This window comes from Pollachius pollachius, assembly GCF_949987615.1.
Source record: "Pollachius pollachius genome assembly, chromosome: 3".
NCBI classification, from domain to species: Eukaryota; Metazoa; Chordata; class Actinopteri; order Gadiformes; family Gadidae; genus Pollachius; species Pollachius pollachius.
The window spans coordinates 14,842,074-14,862,729 of record NC_136936.1 but is presented as its reverse complement, the minus strand read 5'-3'; the positions used below and the strand labels follow the sequence as shown (position 1 = coordinate 14,862,729).

The 20,656-nt window shown below is 43.4% G+C and overlaps 1 protein-coding gene across 1 annotated transcript; it reads right to left on the bottom strand.

The window, feature by feature from the left end:
- Nucleotides 1-8,718: 8,718 nt before the first annotated feature.
- Nucleotides 8,719-15,665, bottom strand: abhd15a (abhydrolase domain containing 15a). Its single transcript, XM_079733885.1, has 3 exons — nt 14,778-15,665; nt 11,710-12,062; nt 8,719-10,474 (listed from the first exon to the last, which is right to left on the bottom strand). Exons 1-3 carry the CDS (start codon nt 15,300-15,302, stop codon nt 9,817-9,819), a joined length of 1,536 nt encoding a protein of 511 aa, XP_079590011.1. The 5' UTR covers nt 15,303-15,665; the 3' UTR covers nt 8,719-9,816.
- Between the last annotated feature and the right edge of the window lie 4,991 nt (nt 15,666-20,656).

The window sequence follows — 20,656 nt, the reverse complement described above, 5'->3', positions numbered from 1 at the left end:
GATGCAGCGTGCAAAACCAAGGACTCCTCACAGATATGATTAGCCTTGCCGGGAAGGAACCTGCATTATCTTCAGACCCACCATCTGATCCAGACTACACGCATCCTGATTGGTCGGATGCCTGCTTTGAAACGCTGACGAGGGTATCGCTCCACTGTGCTGTCCTCCTTCAGAATAAAAACGAAGAGGAGGGGAAAGAAGATTGTGGAAAAATACCAAAAAAAAGGGCAATGGCAGCTTGATGTTGATTGGTGGAGACGGCGGAACAGTGGCTGCTGAGAGCGGTGACATCACTGCGATGGAGCGACGCTGTGTGAAGACGTGTTGGGGACGAGGTGGTGCCTATTGGACCTGACACATTATGGTCAAACACTCTCATCCTCCCCCCACCCCTGCTCGAGAGAAAAGTGCCAGGGTTTGCGTTTCACGTCATTCGTTTCACCGCCAGTTCAACTATTTATTAACTATTGACCCGATCTCTTTTTTTTCACGCATTAAGTTCTCTCACCCAAACCCCGTCACCGGCACTGAATGAAGTGAGTATCTGCAGCACAGCTGAGCCAGCTACACGGCCTGCCTCTACTTGCGACCCCAGTCCAAATGTGACATAATCAAATGGCGCTATGTGGCCAAACCAGCACGCCACCCCTGCCCACACCCCCTTCTTCACCCCCGCACACGTCCCACTGTCCCTCGGTTTCCGACCTGCACTCTCAGGGATCAATAACCTCTTACATAATCTGCCAGTTTGGACTGGAGGAGGGACTCCAGATGACTGGGACATGTGACCAGGCTCTGGCTGTGGATCGCCTACCGACACCACCCCCTCAACCCCGCTCCACTAACCCTGAGGCTAGCAGTCGTGTACGCAATCAGAGCCAGGCCTGGGTGGGTCACAGCATGCTCCTCTATGACAAGCCCAGCCATGCACGCAGCTGGAACAACTGACGGGGGTATAGTGTGTGTGTGTGTGTGTGTGTGTGTGTGTGTGTGTGTGTGTGTGTGTGGAGTGCGACTTGAGTTCTTTCTTCAGCTCATGAGTATAATTTGTATTGATTAGTTGTCATGGCCTTCACCTCTGCGTTGACTTGGTCTTTAGTCTATCTTCCAGGTCAAAGGCCATATTCTTGAATGCGAGAGTTTACCCTCCTCTTTACATTATGGGACACACGCAAAATATAGTTGTAGCTAAAATGTTAAAGTGAAAATGATCACGATGGACATTTTAGGAGACTGTGTTTCCAAGCACAACATGAACCTGTTGTGCCTTCAGGATATTTGGGAGATTGTGTATCACGAATCATCAAGGCTCGTAGCTCAACACACACACACACACACACACACACACACACACACACACACACACACACACACACACACACACACACACACACACACACACACACTATATATAACCGGTACATCGACCAATGTGAATTCACATGCAGGCCGACCTAACAGTAGCACGTATCTACACATTCAAGGGTTTGGCTGTCCGCTTATACATCCACTACCACGCCGCTTTCTGCTGAAACCTCTGCCAAGATTAGCTAACCCCTAGAACCGGAGCTAGCTAGCTCAGAGGCTTTTCCCTGTAGACTTTCCTGCCTAGCTCTCTACAAGCCAAGAGTGTAACTCAACACAGGCGAGACATATCACTGGCTGCCAGCTCTCATGTCCCTCGAACGCGTGACGCTGGGCTCCCTCCAGAAAGCTGACGTGAGAAACGATAGCCGAACAGTTTTTTAATACTGTACATATGAGATACCAGATATAAATAATTTCTGGATAGCGTCCGTACATAAGTACATGTGTAATTGCAATCGGAATGTCCATGTCCGTTACCTCAACAGGAAGTAGAGGTGACTCATCAGAAGAGCACTTCCTGCTCCTATAAATAGTCAGACCTTCACCAGCTGCAACAGCAGGTTCAAGACCATTCCATGCGCCATGAAAAAAAAGTGGTGCATATAAATGAGACGTTGCTAAATTGATAGCATTACATTTGAATACCAGATTTAGATTGGGGGAAATACATGAAAGAGATTTTGTTTTCTTTCAGTGTTGTATCAGAAATGTTATTTCATCAATGACCTTTTAGACCTTTTTCAGCCCGCACCTTCCTGAATCACGCAACATCATTGGTATATGAGGATCCTTTGATAGTAACACAATTCACAAGTAATATTCTGACCTACATTTACCGGCTGAAAACGTTAAAAAGCAAAATTTGGACGCGTAAATGATGTCATACATGCATATTCTCGAACACACGCATGGCTGCATGCCCTCAGAGTCTCGTCGGGCCCGACCTCCTGTCCTCTGTGACATCCATCTGTCAGTCAGGCCTCAGGGCCGGCGGTGACCTCTGACACCAGTGGGGTGGCTGATGATGAGCCCTCAGATGGAGCCAGCGGAGAGGAGAGACAGGCAGCTCTCCATCCCGCCAGTTTGTCTGTCAGCATGGATGCATGTCTCCCTGCCTTCCTCTCGGTCCTCTCTTCTCGTATATATATATATATATATATATATATATATATATATATATATATTCTGTCCCCTCTCTGTCTAAAACCTCTCCCAGCTGCTCCCTTCCTACACAGCCCTCAGGGTTTACTTCCAGACCCCCCCCAGCTCCTATTTTACACCCTATTCACCTATTCACCCATTAAACACACACACACACACACACACACACACACACACACACCCACACACACACACACACACACACACACACACACACAACTATCCATCCATCCAACACATAACTACCCAAACGCAGTCTTCATCTGCAAAACCCTTTTTTACAGTGAGTGAGTGTGTTCATTTGTGTGTCATTCCAAATAGATGCATAAAGGTTGGGTAAAATAGAAACGCACCAACACTGACCCAGCTGTTTACACATGTGCGCGTGTCAATGTAGAGTATGTGCACCCGCCCTCATTAAAATCCACCCGGGGAAATGATCATCAGCAGGCCCTTGCAGTCATGTGCTCTGCCGGTGTGTTACGTAAAGTGCTGTAAAACACTGCATCACCAGAACAAACAGGACACGGAGTGCGTGGACTTGGTGCACTTGTTGCTCCACAGTCAGACATGTGATGCCTGTGAAAACAACACCATGACTACATTTCTCCTTTTGTGACTGCAGCGAGAGGCAGGGAGAGAGGAGGGGGAAGAGAGAGAGAGAGAGAGAGAGAGAGTGGGCGTAGGAGAGAGAAAGAGGGCTTTATTGTCCAAAAGGACTGGCTGTGCTACAGGTGTGTTCACAACCGTTGCCTGCTGCCCACCGGGTCGCCTACCTGCTGCTAGCCCTCTCATGTCAGACAGCAGCTAGCTATCAGGTAGCAAGAAGCCCCATCACATTGTGCAATGCTAGGAGCTTAGCGCCAGTAAGAAAAATAAACACAGAGAGAGAGAATCTTTTACACCCACTAAACTATAGACTGAGAGTATGCCAAGGCCTGGAAAAGCAGAGTTGTGCAAGTTTACCAGCCCTCCGCACCCACCCGTAAATACCAACTTAGATATTTTGGTTGCATCTTCAGCTGATAAGAACTTGTTTCACAAAAAGGCCACCTATGAGGTTTCATTTGAACATGGGTCACTAAGGCTTCTGTCGCTTTCTTGACCCGATTGTCAACTAGATTCTTATGGTTTGACAGGAAATGTTTAATGATAGCATCAATAGCTGCAGTGTCAACTTAAATGATCAAATCAATCACAAATGCTCTTGCATTTCTTCCTGAATGGAATCAGTTAAACGTAGAGATCATTCAACAAGACCCGATTGGTCTGGTTCATACCTTGCGGTAACCCTGGTTGCAGAGAGTTGGTTTGCATTGATTGAATACCTTGTCTGGGCTGTGTTCAGACAGACAGTTTGGGAAGACTAAGCTGTCAGGTTGAATTAGGTCTACAAGGGTTAGCCGACTCCAATTCTGCCTGAAGGAGAGGTGGTTGCTTAAATACCAGAAAGGAACTCCCATACAAATTCAACAAATGCACAGGCAATCACACAGCACACACTCTCACACACTCACATGCAAAACTGTGAGCCTCTGAAGAGATAGATATTCTAGATCTTCCTCTATTTTGGGGGTTACTCCCTTGCAAGCATTTTTCTTTATGGCTTGTGACATTTGGGAGGCCAACCAGCAGACATTAGTGCTGTGAACACCGTTTACGGATATATTTCACTGGCTGTTGGAGCAGAGCCCTGCCACACCCAGTCAACTCGGTGACAGTCAAGGAATTTGCTAAAGGCTAGTTGCCTGCACATTTTTGAAGCCTGAGATGGAGACACTTTTCTATCAGAGGGAGAGTGGGCGTATGGTTGGGGCTGGGCATGTGGAGGGAAGGTTTCAGTCGTGGTGAAATAGGTCAAACTGATCACATTGTATAGTCAACAGAATAGTGAATATGGAAGGTGTCGACAGAAGCAAGATGACCAATTAGAGCCATTCTCATTCATTGCATTTTAAAGGTCAGTGTGGTGGTTCCAATACAAAAAATATTGTTCAGCTGTCAAGGTAATATTCATTTCCATTAGAATCCCATTATTGCACATAAATGCTTGCAGCTGAGAATGGAATACAATATCAATAAAATTCCTTCTTGACTTGCTCTTCTACATATTAATCTATCTATATATATAGGTATATTAAGTACATGATACTTTCATTCATTTACCAAGACACTGGTTTCCATTGGCTGAGATAATAAAGAAGGATCTTTGAACCCCTTCTGTCACCTACCAGGAGAAGGTAGACAAGAACCATCTTGGCTGAATAAATCGGAGTATAGGGCTTGAACATCATGATGTTGCCATGACAGCCCCCTTTCTGATGTAAAGAGGCTTAGGAATGTTATTGGTGGTAATGGTGCTTTTGATATTGTTGAGTAAGTAATCATCATAGTATTTGTCATTATGGAGAGACATTGTGTTTGAAACTTCCTCAGCGTTTCTCATAAGAGATGTTAGCTTAAGTTACAGTATATTATTATTATATTTACATTGATTTAAGATTTGACCTCATTACAACAATCTTGAGTCATCACAAAATGGAGTATCGCCAACAAACCTCCTATGATACAGGGTGATATGCAAGCCCATATAGAAAAGTGTTATTTTTTCAAGATGAATATAGTTGACCCCATATTACTATGAAATATATATTTTAAACTTGATCTATCCAGGTCAGTTTAATTTGTCCAGGAAATATCTGACCATGACAAATTGCAAACATACTGTGGAGGGTGTGTGTGTGTATGATGGTTGGTTTAAGCAGCCACACCTGGCCTGAGTCAGACTGATTGGGCTATGGGGCTGGGTGAGGCTGCAAAACTGTTGTGCATTGGCTAATCAATGCACACAGGTTAAACTAGCCATCGCCACACACACACACACACACACACACACACACACACACACACACACACACACACACACACACACACACACACACACACACACACAGATCTCCCTGTCTCATCAGTCATCCACCTCATCACTCTGTGTCCTGTGTATGGAGGAGACCTGTAAAAGTGTGGCAGCGACCTAGGCGGCGTGTAGCGGGGAACATTGTTGCACATGTGTGTAACCTAAACCAGTATATATCAAGTGTCCATGTGTGTGACTCAGCAAAGATCTATTTAAACATTGTCTAAATGTATTTGCCATGTGCTGAACTCTAACTTTAAGTGAGATTCTAAATATAAGCGCAGTTTCCGAGCCAAATGCAGAGATAGCTGCGTCATTGTGTCTGCTATTGACACCCTCTGGGTAGCCTCATCGTGCGTGATATCTTCCATCAAAACCACAAACTGTGTCCCTGCTGCCCCCTATTGATTGGTTGGATCAGTTGTAGACCGTGTCTCTATAGCAACATCAAATGAAATCGATGAAGGTCAAGAAAAAAAATCAAATCATTATAAAACCTGGTCAGTGATGATAGGTCAGACCAATTTCAAGGCCTTGTGGAGCTTGAAGCTTGCCTGCATGAGGCCAGGACGCATGGGCCTTTCACATAACGCTATTGTTATTCATTTTTTTTTAAAAAAACTTGGCTAGGAAGCAACATGCGTAGACCTTGTTGTTAATTGTGTCTCACATTCAATTTCAAGCATACTTTGTCTGGTATCAGCATAGAGTAACCCGCAAGGAAACATCAAAATAAAAGGTAGATTTTCGGAATATCATGCATTGAATATCAACAGAGATTATAAGAAAATGGGAGTGCTAGGTATTGCTGTTCCACGGAAAATGCTTTTTTATTATTTTTAAAGTAAGGAAGACGTGTAAGGGCCCTGTTCGTCCTTCAGGCCTGAAGCAGGGCTTTGAAAGACCTTATCAAGGCTGCTATACATCCCCAATGTTGCGCATCTTCTCAGGTGGGTAACAGCATACCCTAGGATCGGTCAGCTCTGGCCCTGCATGCTACTTTTCAGAGTGGCTCTACTGACAAATTAATTATGATTCTGAATTATTGATTACAATTCTAGCCATTCAAAATTCATAATATCAAAAAGTACACCAACATTTTCCTCATGTAGTCGCATAAAAGATAGCTGATGAATAAACCATGTTGCTCTGCCCCGTTTGATGTCTTTCCTTTTAATGCCATCTTTTTTATGACACAACTTGCAATAAATTGCCCCTATTTCTTGTTCTTCTGGTTGACCACTAGATGGGGCCCTATACAAAATATTAACAAGTCATATTTGGATACGCTATATCTCCAAGAAGAAATGAAAATAAGTTTAACACCTTGGAAATGACTCAAAACAAACAGCATATAAAACATGATCTATTACAGTTGGATATTTTTAACAATAAAATATCCCATAACAAATGTAGGCCTAATTGGAAGATGAAGCAAGTTCTTTTCTTTTAATTGGGGGCCATTTGATTTAGCCAGCTGGAATTAACGAAAAGTATCCTATCCTCGCTTTTTTAATAATAATGATAGATTTTATTTTCCCAAGGAAAACAAATAATAATTAACACTGGCAACAAACCCTGTCTTATTAACATGTGAATGTGCATTAAGCACATTGAGGTTAAGGTCGAGTGCTTTGCTAACTAAAAATCAATCACCTCAAATTGAATTGCACGCTTTGATCACTGAGGCAAGCCATTGGATGTGAATTAAATAGGCAAAGTGTTAAAGGGTAATTTAATATTCATGACTCAATTTGACAGGGGCCTTATGAAGGCTGAAATGTATTGCAAAAATACCAGCTGTGTGCTCATGTTTATAATTTGTTTGGCTAAATGTCAACAGGAAAACAACAGGACAAAAGACAGGCTAATCCAGGCAAAGGGCAATGTAAGATTGAAGCTCTTTAAATTTGTTGGGTATTCACAAACATAATCACGTCCTTTGTATGTTTACTTCTTTTAGAAATATAAAAATGGCGAATGCAAGAAGAGTCTAATACCATGACATTATGACAGATTGCCGTGGCTTGTAATGCTACTAGAAACTCTACAGATGTTATACTAGTAGAGCCTGCTGTTCATGTGTCACTAAACACATTGGAGTTGCGCGCCAGCAGACATGCTTATCTGATGGAGGTTCAAGTCTTATCACTTAGTATATACTTCTTTGTATCACATATTGTAAATGTATTCATTAAGTTGTGTTGCACACATATACAGTGCTCAAAAATCCAGAACGTCAAAGAGAGCACCAACATTTTCCTCATGTAGTAACATAAAAGATGGCTGATTAATAAACCATGTTGCTATGTCCATGCTTGGGATTATGTCAAGAAATCCATTAGGAAACCCTAATGTTTTTAAAACAAAAGCTTATGTTTTTTGGTTTGATCATAATAACACCATTCAGGGTGATACTCCTTCAGTTTACTGGTGAAATGAATGCACTGTGCTAGTGTCTGTTTAGTGTGTTTGAATATGGGCGCCAGCTGTCTGAGGAAATGATGGTCACTAAGGACAAGCTGTGGTGAATGTCCCATCGGATCAACAACCTCCTGGTGGCATTTCTCTAGGGAACGGGCTATTTTAGGGTCTGTCCATTGGTGTTAACTAACAGGATTTGACCAAAGCCGACTCACCATAATCGTAATGGAAATCTTTGTTTTATCTGGCTTCATCAGTACTGTGTGTTGAAAAGCTTTTCTCCCTTATAGAATTTGAACCATTATGTTTTTCATTTGGAATGATGCTGACAGATGTTTTCTCTCATTTAATTATGAGCCTAATTGGGCTCAGGTAAGACTTTTAACATAATCAAACCTTCTGGATTTATGTGTGTGTGTGTGTGTGTGTGTGTGTGTGTGTGTGTGTGTGTGTGTGTGTGTGTGTTGTATGTGCCACATGTATAACAAATACCAGGAACACTAATGCAGCTGATGTAGCTGCAATGGAAATCCATTAGGATATCTTGTTAAAGTCTAAAAATAGCTTCCCGTAATATCTGACCTTCAAAGATATGAAGATATACCTTAATGAAATTGTACATAAACAAGTTGAAAGCTGCGGTCCTTTTCGTGCCGTTTCTGCATGAGATGTAGATAAACTAAGAATAATTAATCTTCTTGTAACCATATGGGAGTGGTACCATCACCTGTAGTGATCAGGCTGGTTTATTTGACACGTTGAACAATAGAACGATTACACATATACGTTTAATTCAGGTTTATTAGAGAAAATTCTAAATGTTAATGAAATGACGATGCTAGCTGTATTTTCTGTTTGACATGTTACACGAGATACAGGATTGTCATGCCTATTCAACTCTTACATTCTGCCATGTGCATTATGTTCTTTACATGTTTCTAACCTTTAATACACAGACTACAGTATATATAATTAATAATTTATCCCAGTATCCATTTTCTTTTATCCTCTATAACCAACAACATCATCAATGAGAACAACACAAATGTCAGATTCTCTTCAAATCCTGCAAGGGCAGTTTATGGCACAAAGAACAAAAGATATGGAGCCACAATGAAAAATACATTGAGCACGATTGACAAACCCTGGCCAAGTAGCGGGTCGAAACAAGGCACATTAGAACATGACTATTTATGGTCACAAATAAACACCATCTTAGTTTGGGTGAAAATCAATAAGGTCATTCATTGGCTTCCCCACCATGTTATATCCCCTCACCAACAACCCACTAGTTACCCAAAGGATTATAAAGTTTGCAACCTATGCGTTCTTTTAAGTTTATGTAAAGTCCTTGAAGATCTCTCTCTTTCTGCTATAGTAGGCAGGTCTTCATACACTATACACTTAATGCATTCTCAACTGGATCATAGCATCCGGAATTGATTGCCCTTCACTTTAAGGGCAACACAGTGTCAAAGTCACTATGGGTGTTTTCCACCGTCTATGGTTCTGAATGCTTCGTCATTGTACGTAGAATAAATAAAAAACTGTACCAAGGCATACTCATTGAACTAAAGATAACACAAGATCATACAGTATAAAATAAAAAGCTATAAATCAAGTCTGTTTCTTCAGCACAGAACAAATTTCAAAATGTGTCACTGTGTTTTCTACATACTTAAATATGTGCCTCTGTAAAGTACAAATACAATCAAACAATACAGAACAGAGAACGATACAGTTTCAAAGATGGCGGTCGTCTTTTTGATCGCAAACAGCCGTTCCTCACTCAGACTTTGAATTAGTCCCTATTTCTTCGACTTGACACATAGCTTGAGGAGCTCGCCTCCCGCCTCTGTGCCACTTCATCTCGGCCGTCGGAGTATTCCAGCTGTTCTGCCGTATGTTGGCTGGGAACCTGGAACGCTTTCTCTTCTTTCTACGGCTCAGCGCGTGTAGGACCTCTGCCAGCTGTAAATGGCGTGGATGTTGTGGGAGCACTCCGGCACTCTTTTACACGTGCTGATGCTGCGGTTGCGGAAAGACCGGCCGGCCATCCCCCCGCCCAGCCCGCGCCTCCTCGCCGCCAAATGCTTCGCCCGCTCCTCGGAGGCGAAGAAGTCGGTGGTGGCCCTGAAGAACTCCAGCAGTGCCCCGTGGCTCCAGCTGTACCTGGGCATCCCGGCCCCGGACCCAGGAGCCACGCCGTTCACTGGGGCTTGGGCGGAGAAGCCGCAGTGACCGCCGTGCTCCGTCAGCAGGAGGAAGAAGTGGGGGTTGGTCTGGAAGAGCTCCAGAGGCAGCGTGTACCGGGGGGGGCCGCGGACCGGGTCGTCCCGGGCGCAGATGCTCAGAACGGGGATGGCCACTTCGTCCACGTCCCTCAGCGGTTCGTTGCGGTCCCAGTACGCCTCCCAGCTCCCGGAGGTGTTGGGTCCGTTGGACCCTGATGTAGCGGTGGAGGCTGTGGTGGAGGTGGTGGTGGTAGGGAGGCTGGTGCTTTTATGGGGTGTCTGGCAAAACAGGCCCTCTTCCAAACCTCGTAGTGAACTGCTGGAAAATAGAGAGTCTGCATGCACAGTCTCTCCCAGGACTGTCCTGTACCTAGTCACACCACCATAACACACACAAAAGACAGGACGAAGACATCTAATTCATCGATTTCATACAACGTGTTAGCATTGATCTGAGCAACATACTCATTTGATAGTCCCCATAGAGATCCATGGCTTCTTGTTCAATGACCCCCCTTTTGCTATAGCACCACGACTGATCTGTTCAGATTTCACAAACAATTGTAGTGTATTCTGCATTGATGATCCTGGCAGTGGAATTGGCTCTCTGAAGCCATTCATGTGTCCTCTGAATTCATCCAACAGTGTGAGCACATTGTAGATAGTCACTTTATTGCTATCTTGCTACATTTCATCTGTTCAGACTGATCTTGGCAAAATTGAAAATAATAAATAAATAAAAATATTATGTATATAGATTATATTTATGTATAGAATTATATATGTTTATATATCTAAGATAGCACTTGAAGCAGTTTGCTTCTTTGTTGAATTGCATGTACTTGCCCACTCTGGTTGTATCTCATTGTTGAAATCACCTATTATGAGTCACTTTGGACAAAAGCATCAGCTAAATATAGTACTTTAATGTTTCTACCCATGAGTTTAATACTCATCCTTATTGCTCCACTTTTCATCCCTCTCCAGGGAAATATAATTATTTTGTATTCATATCTTTCCATATAACAGGCAGAAAAAAACTAGGCCATTTTTTTTTACCACACTGTAGAATTCCATCTTTAATCTTTAAACTACGTTTATCGAACATAATTTACTCTATTTAGTCGCAAGAAGCAAAGTATAAATGTTGCATCTGATGCTGTTGTTGAAGAAATGGTGTGCCCATGTCTTGCAGGAGCATCCATAGCAGATGTAGCACAAATTAACCCAGTGTTATGGGTCACTTTCTGGTATTTACATAAATCAATACTGGAAAAGATATCAGGTTATATCAGGGGCAATGCCTAGATATACATAGCTATCTCCATGCGTGACAACTAAGAAATTAGGACATGGCCAAAAATCGCTGTGAATCTGACACATCCCTATAAAATCTGACTGTTGATATAATTTGAACCTGTCAATCAAAGTCAAGCTGTGAGCCTGGCAATGTGTCGTGTTTGATGACGTGTCCATTCTCTGCACCGCTCCCCTTGTAATTCTGTGCCACTCCCGTATTGGTGCACCCCTTTCAACCCCCAGGGCATTCCCCTGAACAGTGCACCAGTGCCTCCCTCACAGCGCTGTGTTCCCCTCCGTGTATACCTGCTGAGGCTCATCTTCTGGTAGAGCACCAGGGCCCACTGCACGGCCCTCGGCAGCCCGCTCTCGAACCAGCTCTGGCAGCGGAAGACGGGCGACAGGCAGACGGCGGCGGTGATGTAGCTGGAGGAGCCGCACTCCCCCAGGTAGGACAGCAGCAGGCCAGCGCCGGTGCTCTCCCCGGCCGCGTACAGCCGCCCTGCCGGCTGCCGGTAGCGGATGTAGCGCACGGCCTCGCGCAGGTCGGCCGGGTCGCCGAACTGCTGCAGCTTGAGGGTGGTGAGGGGCGTCCCGTTGTGGCTGCGCCGGTTGAAGACCACCGGGAGGTAGCCGTGGGACAGCGCCGCCTCGCACAGCTGGACAGAGGGGGGACAGAGAGGTTACTGAAATGTATGGTTGTATGAACATTACGTCATACATGATTATATAAAGGTCTCCCTACTCCACATCGGACAATAAAGAGAATAGAAGAAAAACGGATGGAAAATAAGTATGAGGAATAAACTATGGTGTTGCAGCTCATTAGCAAGAATCCTAGCAGAACAACCTTAATGATAATAGTCATTAAATATGCCTCTTGGCAGAATGAAGGACGATCAGCTTTAAATAAAAGCCAACACCAAAGTACCAAAAATACATCAACTTTAATTATGTTAAATTGAATTAAATAGGTAACTAGATCTATGGAAAGACGCCTAGAAGATAAAGGAAGGAAAATGAGCAATCACAATCCTATCCCAGGGGCAGATATTAAACTTGTTAAACCAACAAGGCAACCCATTTTGTGCTGTAAAAGATGTGTTGAATCATTTAAGGACGGCTATTCAATTTGTATATAACTTTTTTATATAACTGGCTGATGTATTCTACTGGATGGTTTTGAAACCTGCAGAAATGTGAAACCCTCGGGTCAAAGCAGGAGGAGATGTAGCATAACACAACATTAAATATTTACCAGATGAAAAATACTGCAGTGGCACTTTTGTCTCTTCCAGTGTTTATGTAAGATATGGAGTCACGAAAAGATGGTACACAAATATAGGATGAGAAGGAACCGATGGCATGGAAACACCTTTCGTCAAATAAGATATACTTTGGTTTTTTCATTGAACATTCATCAGATTTTGGTTGGTTTGGTTGGTTTCAGCAAGGAATTTGATTTTGATGAATTGAATTTCGTATTTTTTACCTTTGTAAAGGGTAGGGTCGTCCATATTGACGTGGACATGGGCTGATGACGACATTTACGTTACGCCGACCAAGGTGGACCCTCGATGTCCCACGGATGTGGAAAGTATGACCAGCAGGCTAGTTATGTGTTTTGAGGACTGTTTTTAGATGGAGTCCTGAAGCGAGGGGTGGGATTTTTCCAATTGGATACTTTCATCATTATGATTAATCTAGCCTACCTGCTGGTTTCTCCTAATTACCAACCCGTACTTAATACATATGTAGAATTGAATTTGTAGTCTGCTATTGTTACAATGTCTGTAAGCTGATGCTGATGAAAACTACGTAAAATAGAAAATGACAAAGCAAGCTTAATGCAATGCATTACAAATATGAAGTCTACTGAAATGTTCCTATTCAGATGACATTCACAAAAATCGAATCCAAAAACATATTTGTCAAATAAAGTTAGTCATAGCATTTCTTTAATGTTTTATTCAAACCCAGCATGACTTAGACATAACACAACTCTGCCTGGGAAAAGAGAGAGAGAGCAGCAACTCGCTTTCTGCCTGGGCTGAGAAACTGTTAAGTGAATGAGAAATTCCATGAACAGGGATACACACCCCCACACAGCAACATGTTTCTGTTTGTATCTGTGTATATATTTGATAACGAAGATATCAACATTGGGTCCAGTGTTTGGCAAATTGTTTTGCTAAAGATGTGATACTGCAGCTTACAACTGTGACAGGAAGAAATATGCTCCAGGTTGTGTGAGAGATACTGGACGAAACAACATTGTTATAGTTGATGCCTCTTTGAGTCTTTCTAGTAATATATGTACAAAACTGGGCTTTTTTAAATTGTGGCCGCATTGGAGCTGCAGCATGCTTTTAAATTCATAGACGACATGACAGGACACAGATGTCTGTTAGACCCAATGTCTGTGCAGACTCAAATCTCTTGAGTGGCTAACTCTTGAATCAATAAGGACTATGTGGATACAAGATCACAGATATAAATCTCAAATAACAGTTATTCAGAAGATTGTAGATTAATTCATAGTGTGGAGGCCGATAACTCATTCCACCTCGTCACCAAGGGCGACGGGGCGGGGGCCCAGAGTGGAAATTGATGTAATTATTCAAGGTGGTTTTAGCTCATTCATACATTTTTGACATTGTAAATGAACAATTGTTTTTATGAATAGTGGATATTCACACACATCGCCAAGAGTATTAGCATATCACTTTTTCTTCTTTACACACACAAACATACAAACAATACGGTCGTAGCGGTCTTGATGAAACGTGCGACTTGTTGGCGGCTCCTGAGCTATCAGGGTTCATTAGACACATCATTACATACCTCTATTTCACCCATAACATTCTGCCTGCCATAATCTTTTTTACACTCCAGCTGTGAGCCAGTCTAACTATACTTTTATATAAATAACAGTGCCTTTCCTTCTCCTTGTAAACCAATGTTCCTTATCTTTAATTTCCACTGCTTTCCTCAATTCCCTTCTTTACTCTTCTTTGAGTTAACGGCAAAGAAACTCACTAAACAAAGCCAGATACCAATGTCTTTCTGTTTTTATAGGCTGTGTAGGCCTATAAAAACATACAGGGTGTTCTGCTCTTTGAAGTTTCCTTGTGCGCATGCATTCTCTTTAGAAAAGTTTAGTTTTTGTGCTTTAAAGTATTGTGCAGCTACAGGTCAGCACCAGTAACAAATACTAATCACTAGTGATTTTATCCCACTCAGAAATGTGGTGACGTGCTCCACCATCCTTCTGTTGTGTCTACACAACTGACTGTTTAGTAAACAGAAAACAAAGCATGATTTTCAACAAGGCGTGCTCGGTCGCAGGCGAGCGGGAGAATGTGTCAAAATACCTTCAGCACGTTCCTAGTGATCTTCCCGAAGGAGTTGGGGACGATGAGAAGAACGGGGCTGTTTGAGGTGCTCGACGTCCTTCTCCGTTTGTGGGAGGACGTCCCGCAGAGGGCCAGCGCCCAGTCCAGGGACACCAGACCTTCGTCGCTGAGTTGCAAGTGGTCCCGCACGAACTGAACGGGGCTGCCGTAGGGCCAGCACGTGTCGTACACACTCTGGAGGATGGCGCTCGCCCGCCACGACCAGCCGACGCACGGGGAGTAGTTGTTGAAAGTCCGGCAGTGTTTGAGAAGGTAGTTGGCCAGCGCCGACGGCTTGCATATGAGCGCCACTGCGGACGCGCTTTTCTCGTGCCCACGGTCACTGGCCGGCGTCTCTCCCGCTTTCTCCTGCGGGATGCCAGTGAGGAGTCCCGTGAGAAGTGGGTCCGAGGAGGGCTTCTTTTTGGACCCAGGATATTTGGTACACGGCCAAATCCAGGCCACCAGGATCACACAGCCAACCGCCACGAGCCATCCCAGCATTGGCGCGAAGTGACGTGTTGTTTTTTCAATCAAACGAATAGGCCTACTTTATCAAGATGTCAGAACTTTTACAGATTTAACAAAATATAGCCGGTCCGCACTATGGTGATTTCAAACTCTGTTTAGGTCTTACAAAACAGACAATAAACAAGAAACGTGTCAGACCAAATCAGCGATTCCTTAATTGTTTAATAGGAGTTACCTTAAAAATCTCCAAGCCTCGGTGCCAAAACGCACCCGAGTGTCCTTGCGAGAGACATGTGTCTGAATTATTTTTGTCCAACTAGTCGACTTATCATCAACATGCATCCTGAGCGTCGCTCACCATGTCTGCTCGATAGGCTACGTTACGTATTGAACGCATCAACTGGTAACAAACGTCCTTCTGCGGAGCGCGCGCGCTCACTATGTTCCAGCGGCTCTCGGTGCACTTTGTTCTGAAGGGCGCGTGGCTGGCGGGCACCGCCCATTCCTTCATCATGTCAACACAGGAACCCACACTGGTGCCCAGTTTACTGTGCCTATCAATGCCTCACGATTTATACTCTCTACCGTTACCATTAGCCAACCGCTTGTGTGATCTGTAGTCTCCATGCTGTATTTTGTTTTGGTTGTGCACTTTCACCCTCCTAGACTATTTGTAGTTTTTGCATGACCAAGTAAGCCAAAACTAGCCACTTTGGCCCTGGTCCAAGTGAATCTGCACTTATGACCAAACACACATCGGTCCTTTTTGTTTTGGGAGGAAAACTATTTGATGTAGACTGCAAATACTTGATGTTGGCTGCAGTGTACGATACATACAGACAGTAAAAAGGCAACCTCATTATCTGCTGTGGCAAGAGTAAGACCTGTTCATTATGAATGGGTGTCATCTGCTAAATGACGCTCATAAGGGTGTTGAAGGTTTCCTTTTCACCCTTCTGCATGATCACACACATGCCTTCATGGTGCAAAAGAAGAAAAAAATAAACATTGCCATGGTAGTTTACAAAAATGTACGTAAGAACAACCAGTTCCAAAGGATTATCCTAACATTGGGACATTGACATGTATGTTATACTGATGATGTGAAAAGGACATTGTGTCTCTCATGTGTCTTTTAATTGTGTGTTGTATAACCTCCATAGTCAAGCCAAATGCAGCCTTCTGAAGCCGAAAGGCTTACGCAATATCCACCATATCCACGATACAGGCGAACATCTAAATACACATCTGATGCAAAAAGCTTTCAAAGAGAGAGGAAGGATTTTGATTATGCTTACAAATGTATTCTCTTTATCCTAGTGCAGCTCACAAACCCTCTTCTGGTGGGGAGGACTCACACGCACGCACACACACACACACACACACACACACACACACACACACACACACACACACACACACACACACACATATATACACAGACACACATATATACACACACACACATACACACATACAAACATATACACACATATACACACACACACACACACATATACACATATACACACACACACACACACACAAACACACACATACACACCCACACACATACACACACACACACACGCACACACATTTGCACACCAACTCCCCCGTTAGATAGTTTTCAAGAGAAATCTGAGAGTGGCTGAAATAGGGTGAAATAGCAGTTGAAAGCTCTGGTTGTGTCTGTGTTGATTGGTTATTTTTCTGATGATTGGTTATCTCTGTGTTGATTGGTTATCTCTGTGTTGAATGTGTTGAGTATCTTTGGTTGATTGGTTATCTCTGTGTTGGATGTAGTGCTTATCTTTGTGTTGATTGGTTATCTCTTTGTTGATTGGTTATCCCTGTGTTGGGTATGTCTTCATTAGTTATCTCTGTGTATGATATCTGCCTATTGGATGCTCTGCTAAAAGCTTTGAGGAAATGGACCATTTTCTAAGATGTGAGGCCAACATTTATATGAATCCACTCACGATATTAAAAAAGCATGTTCTTATTGTTATAGCATCATGGTTGCATTTTTGTTATTATACGCATGGTTTGAATCCAAGAATGATTCATCATCAGAGGTATGGTCGACTGGATTCCATGATTTGGGAAAATGGGATCCTTTTCAACATCAACTGTGCCAAAATGCCAGATAGCGCATGACACTGAAAACAACATGTTAATCCATACATAAAGATGCAACCAGGGGGGATTGGTTAAGCAGAGCAGGAGGACAAGACAGGAAAATCTATCCCATTTGTTGCATGACTCATGGGTCTGTGCATAGACTCAATATGTGGATCACAACCTTGCTGTTTTCTCTCACTCCCTAATCCTGGATAGACTTGCCTCATCTTAAGGGAATGCAAAACAGCTGTGTTGATAAGAACGGTTCAAACCAGGTTTTTCCTTTGTACTGCAGTCACAATGCTGTTCCTGTTAACTTGTCTGATAAACTCGCACCATCACCTCTGCGCTCTCCCCCCTCTCCCTCTCTCTCGCTCTCTCACACACACACACACGCACACACACACACACACACACACACACACACACACCTACACACACACACACACACACACATCTGCTATGATGGCGGTACGACAAGCTCTCTCTACTTCCAAACAAAGCGTGTGCTGTGACTTCCCACTGCGCTCTGCACTACTCTGCATTCAACACTCATATCATCTCAGGTGAGATAGGGGCTGCTTTTATCGACACTTTTGTGGTTATTTAGGAAATGTCAGATATAATAATGTAATATGGTGCCAGGATTTAAGAAAAAAAAAAGCAAGAAGCTTTTTCCGAGCTACAGAGTTCAGCGTCAGACCGCCTACATAGTTTAAGGCCCCCAGCTCGCCATCTTTGATACTAAAGCATGATTTATACTTACAGAGTTTAATTTCAATGCTAGAAAGGTAGAGCAACGAATCATCGGGCTCCGCATGGCTTATTGGCATTCGGTATTATTGGCACATTGTGAAACACTACATCGTCCCCCTCTTAATGTTTTTTAATAAGGGGGTTAACACATTCTCACAAAGCGCCATTACTGTAGCACAATTCTTTTTACAGCATTTGCATAGCTCCCAGTTTGTAAAATATTGAGAAAGCGATGAAAAATCCTTCTGCCGAAGAGTTTTGAAAGAGTTTTGAAAGCTTTCTGGGTGGGAGCCAGTCCGTGATTTAATTTCACCCTCTCTCCAACTGGGAGAGAGGGTGAAGTAAGCACACACACACACACACACACACACACACACACACACACACACACACACACACACACACACACACACACACACACACACACACGCACACACACACACACACACACACACACACACACACACACACACACACTCAGAGACACACACACACACACAAAAACACACACACGCGCACACACACGCACACACACACAGACTTCTTGACCTACTTGATTGAGACAAATGAGGCACCTCTTAGGAAAATAGATTAAAAGGAAATGAATGACTTTTTTCTTTACCCCCTACTCACACACACACACACACACACACACACACACACACACACACACACACACACACACACACACACACACAGACACACACACACACACACACAGTGTATGTTAAGAATCTGTGGAAAAATCCTCATTCTGCTATAATATATGGAGAAAAAGGGAAACCCAGATATCAGCAATACATTTAAAGCAACCGATCGGGCGGTGCATTTCTGCCACAGATGACATTTACATACTGGAGCAACTATATATGATATAATCAAATATAGTTTGGATCCACTTTGGATCCAAATGGCTCATCTCTGCACCTGTGTGAGTACCACAGGTGCCCACCACAGGCCTGGTTGAATTGTTGTTATGTCGGCTGTTATGTCAATAATTCAAAATATCGGGGAGATTAGATTCTCATGAGGTTTCTCATGATGAGGCATCCACAGTGTTGTCCTCCTCAACAATCTTCCTTTCATACATTGATTTTCAATGATATAGTCCAGTTTCCCACAAATGATTCCAGGGCGACTGAGTTTGCATGGGGAACTGGATACTTTTTCTCAGACAAGCGGTAAGGCCAAACAAAGGTTACCGTAGGCAAAAAAATAAAACTACAATGTAAAACACCTGTGATTGTGTTAATTTGTCAGTCGAGCGGATGTTTCTTAATTCCATTGTTAGCACGGCAAGTTTAATCAGCCCAGTAATTGTTTAATAGTCTGGGTCTTGAATGTGACAGCTTAGTGTCTTCAAGCAATTCCAATTACCAAGTGCAATTACCAAGAGCATCAGGTTGCACGTCCTCCGAATAAGGGAAGGGGTAGACCATCAGAATGCATACACTGCTCAACATACTGTGTGAATGTGCCCCTTTGTTTGCTCTGACAAGACAAGCCTTGAGCTAGTGGTGGTCCTACTGCCCCTGAGCATGGCCTTTATGTGGGGTTGGAACCTTATCAGCTGGCAACCTCTCATGGAGCCCTAAGGCATATTAATCAATGCTAGAGTGTTGAATTGGCAATGGAACTTTAACTACAACACAGAGAAGCTGTCACACTCTTTCCGATCCTTTGTGTTTGTTGCGTTGCTGTTAAGAACCATAAGTGATATTAAATAGGATACATTATTTTCTGTGCAGCCCACAGAAGTATGCTGAACATTTAATCCCAATATAAGACGACTTGTGCACCACACACAATGAAAACTATCCCATTTGTGTCCATCCAATGGTGAGAGTGGTTGTTGCTACCATGTCTGGTAATTCTAAAGCTGCATTGTTTATCTTCCTCTTGGTTGAACTCTCACTGTTTCACCTCGTTAAACAAGCTTCCATTGAGGGCACAACGTTCTATTTGCATGTGAGTGAATGGGAATTGTGTGTGTGTGTGTGTGTGTATGTGTGTGTGTGTGTGTGTGTGTGTGTGTGTGTGTGTGTGTGTGTGTGTGTGTGTGTGTGTGTGTGTGTGTGCCGCCCTTTGTGCCAGGACTAGATGTACAGCAAACGGAACATGACCCCTCTACCCTCCAACCGTTCAGATATAGGAAATCCCCTGCTTGTTTACAGATCGCCTGAAAGCAAGCTAGGTTGCTTGAAGCTGTATGTTCCCCTTTTTGTGAACAACAACTGCAGGAGTTTGTAGGTGGGTAGAGTAGCAAGTTGCATGCTAAACGTAAGTTAGCAGTTTGAAGTGAGATCATTTTTTGTAATATGACAGTGAACGATGAGTATGTGGCTCCTTATGGTATGCTGCGTTTATATTTCCCCGCTGTGTGGCTCATTGGGACCATCAGCTTCTGAGCCTGTGCCTGCACACCCGTTAATATGCAGGCACACGAACATAAAAAACATTCACACCTGGTAAGGCTCACACCTACCTAATCCTGTTACGCAGCCTCA

Coding starts and splice junctions, on each gene's coding strand:
- abhd15a (XM_079733885.1), bottom strand. CDS start 15,302: ATGCTGGGATGGCTCGTGGCGGTTGGCTGTGTGATCCTGGTGGCCTGG. Junction 12,063..14,777: donor TCACTAGGAACGTGCTGAAG/GTATTTTGACAC, acceptor CCCTCTGTCCAG/CTGTGCGAGGCGGCGCTGTC. Junction 10,475..11,709: donor CAGAAGATGAGCCTCAGCAG/GTATACACGGAG, acceptor TGGTGTGACTAG/GTACAGGACAGTCCTGGGAG.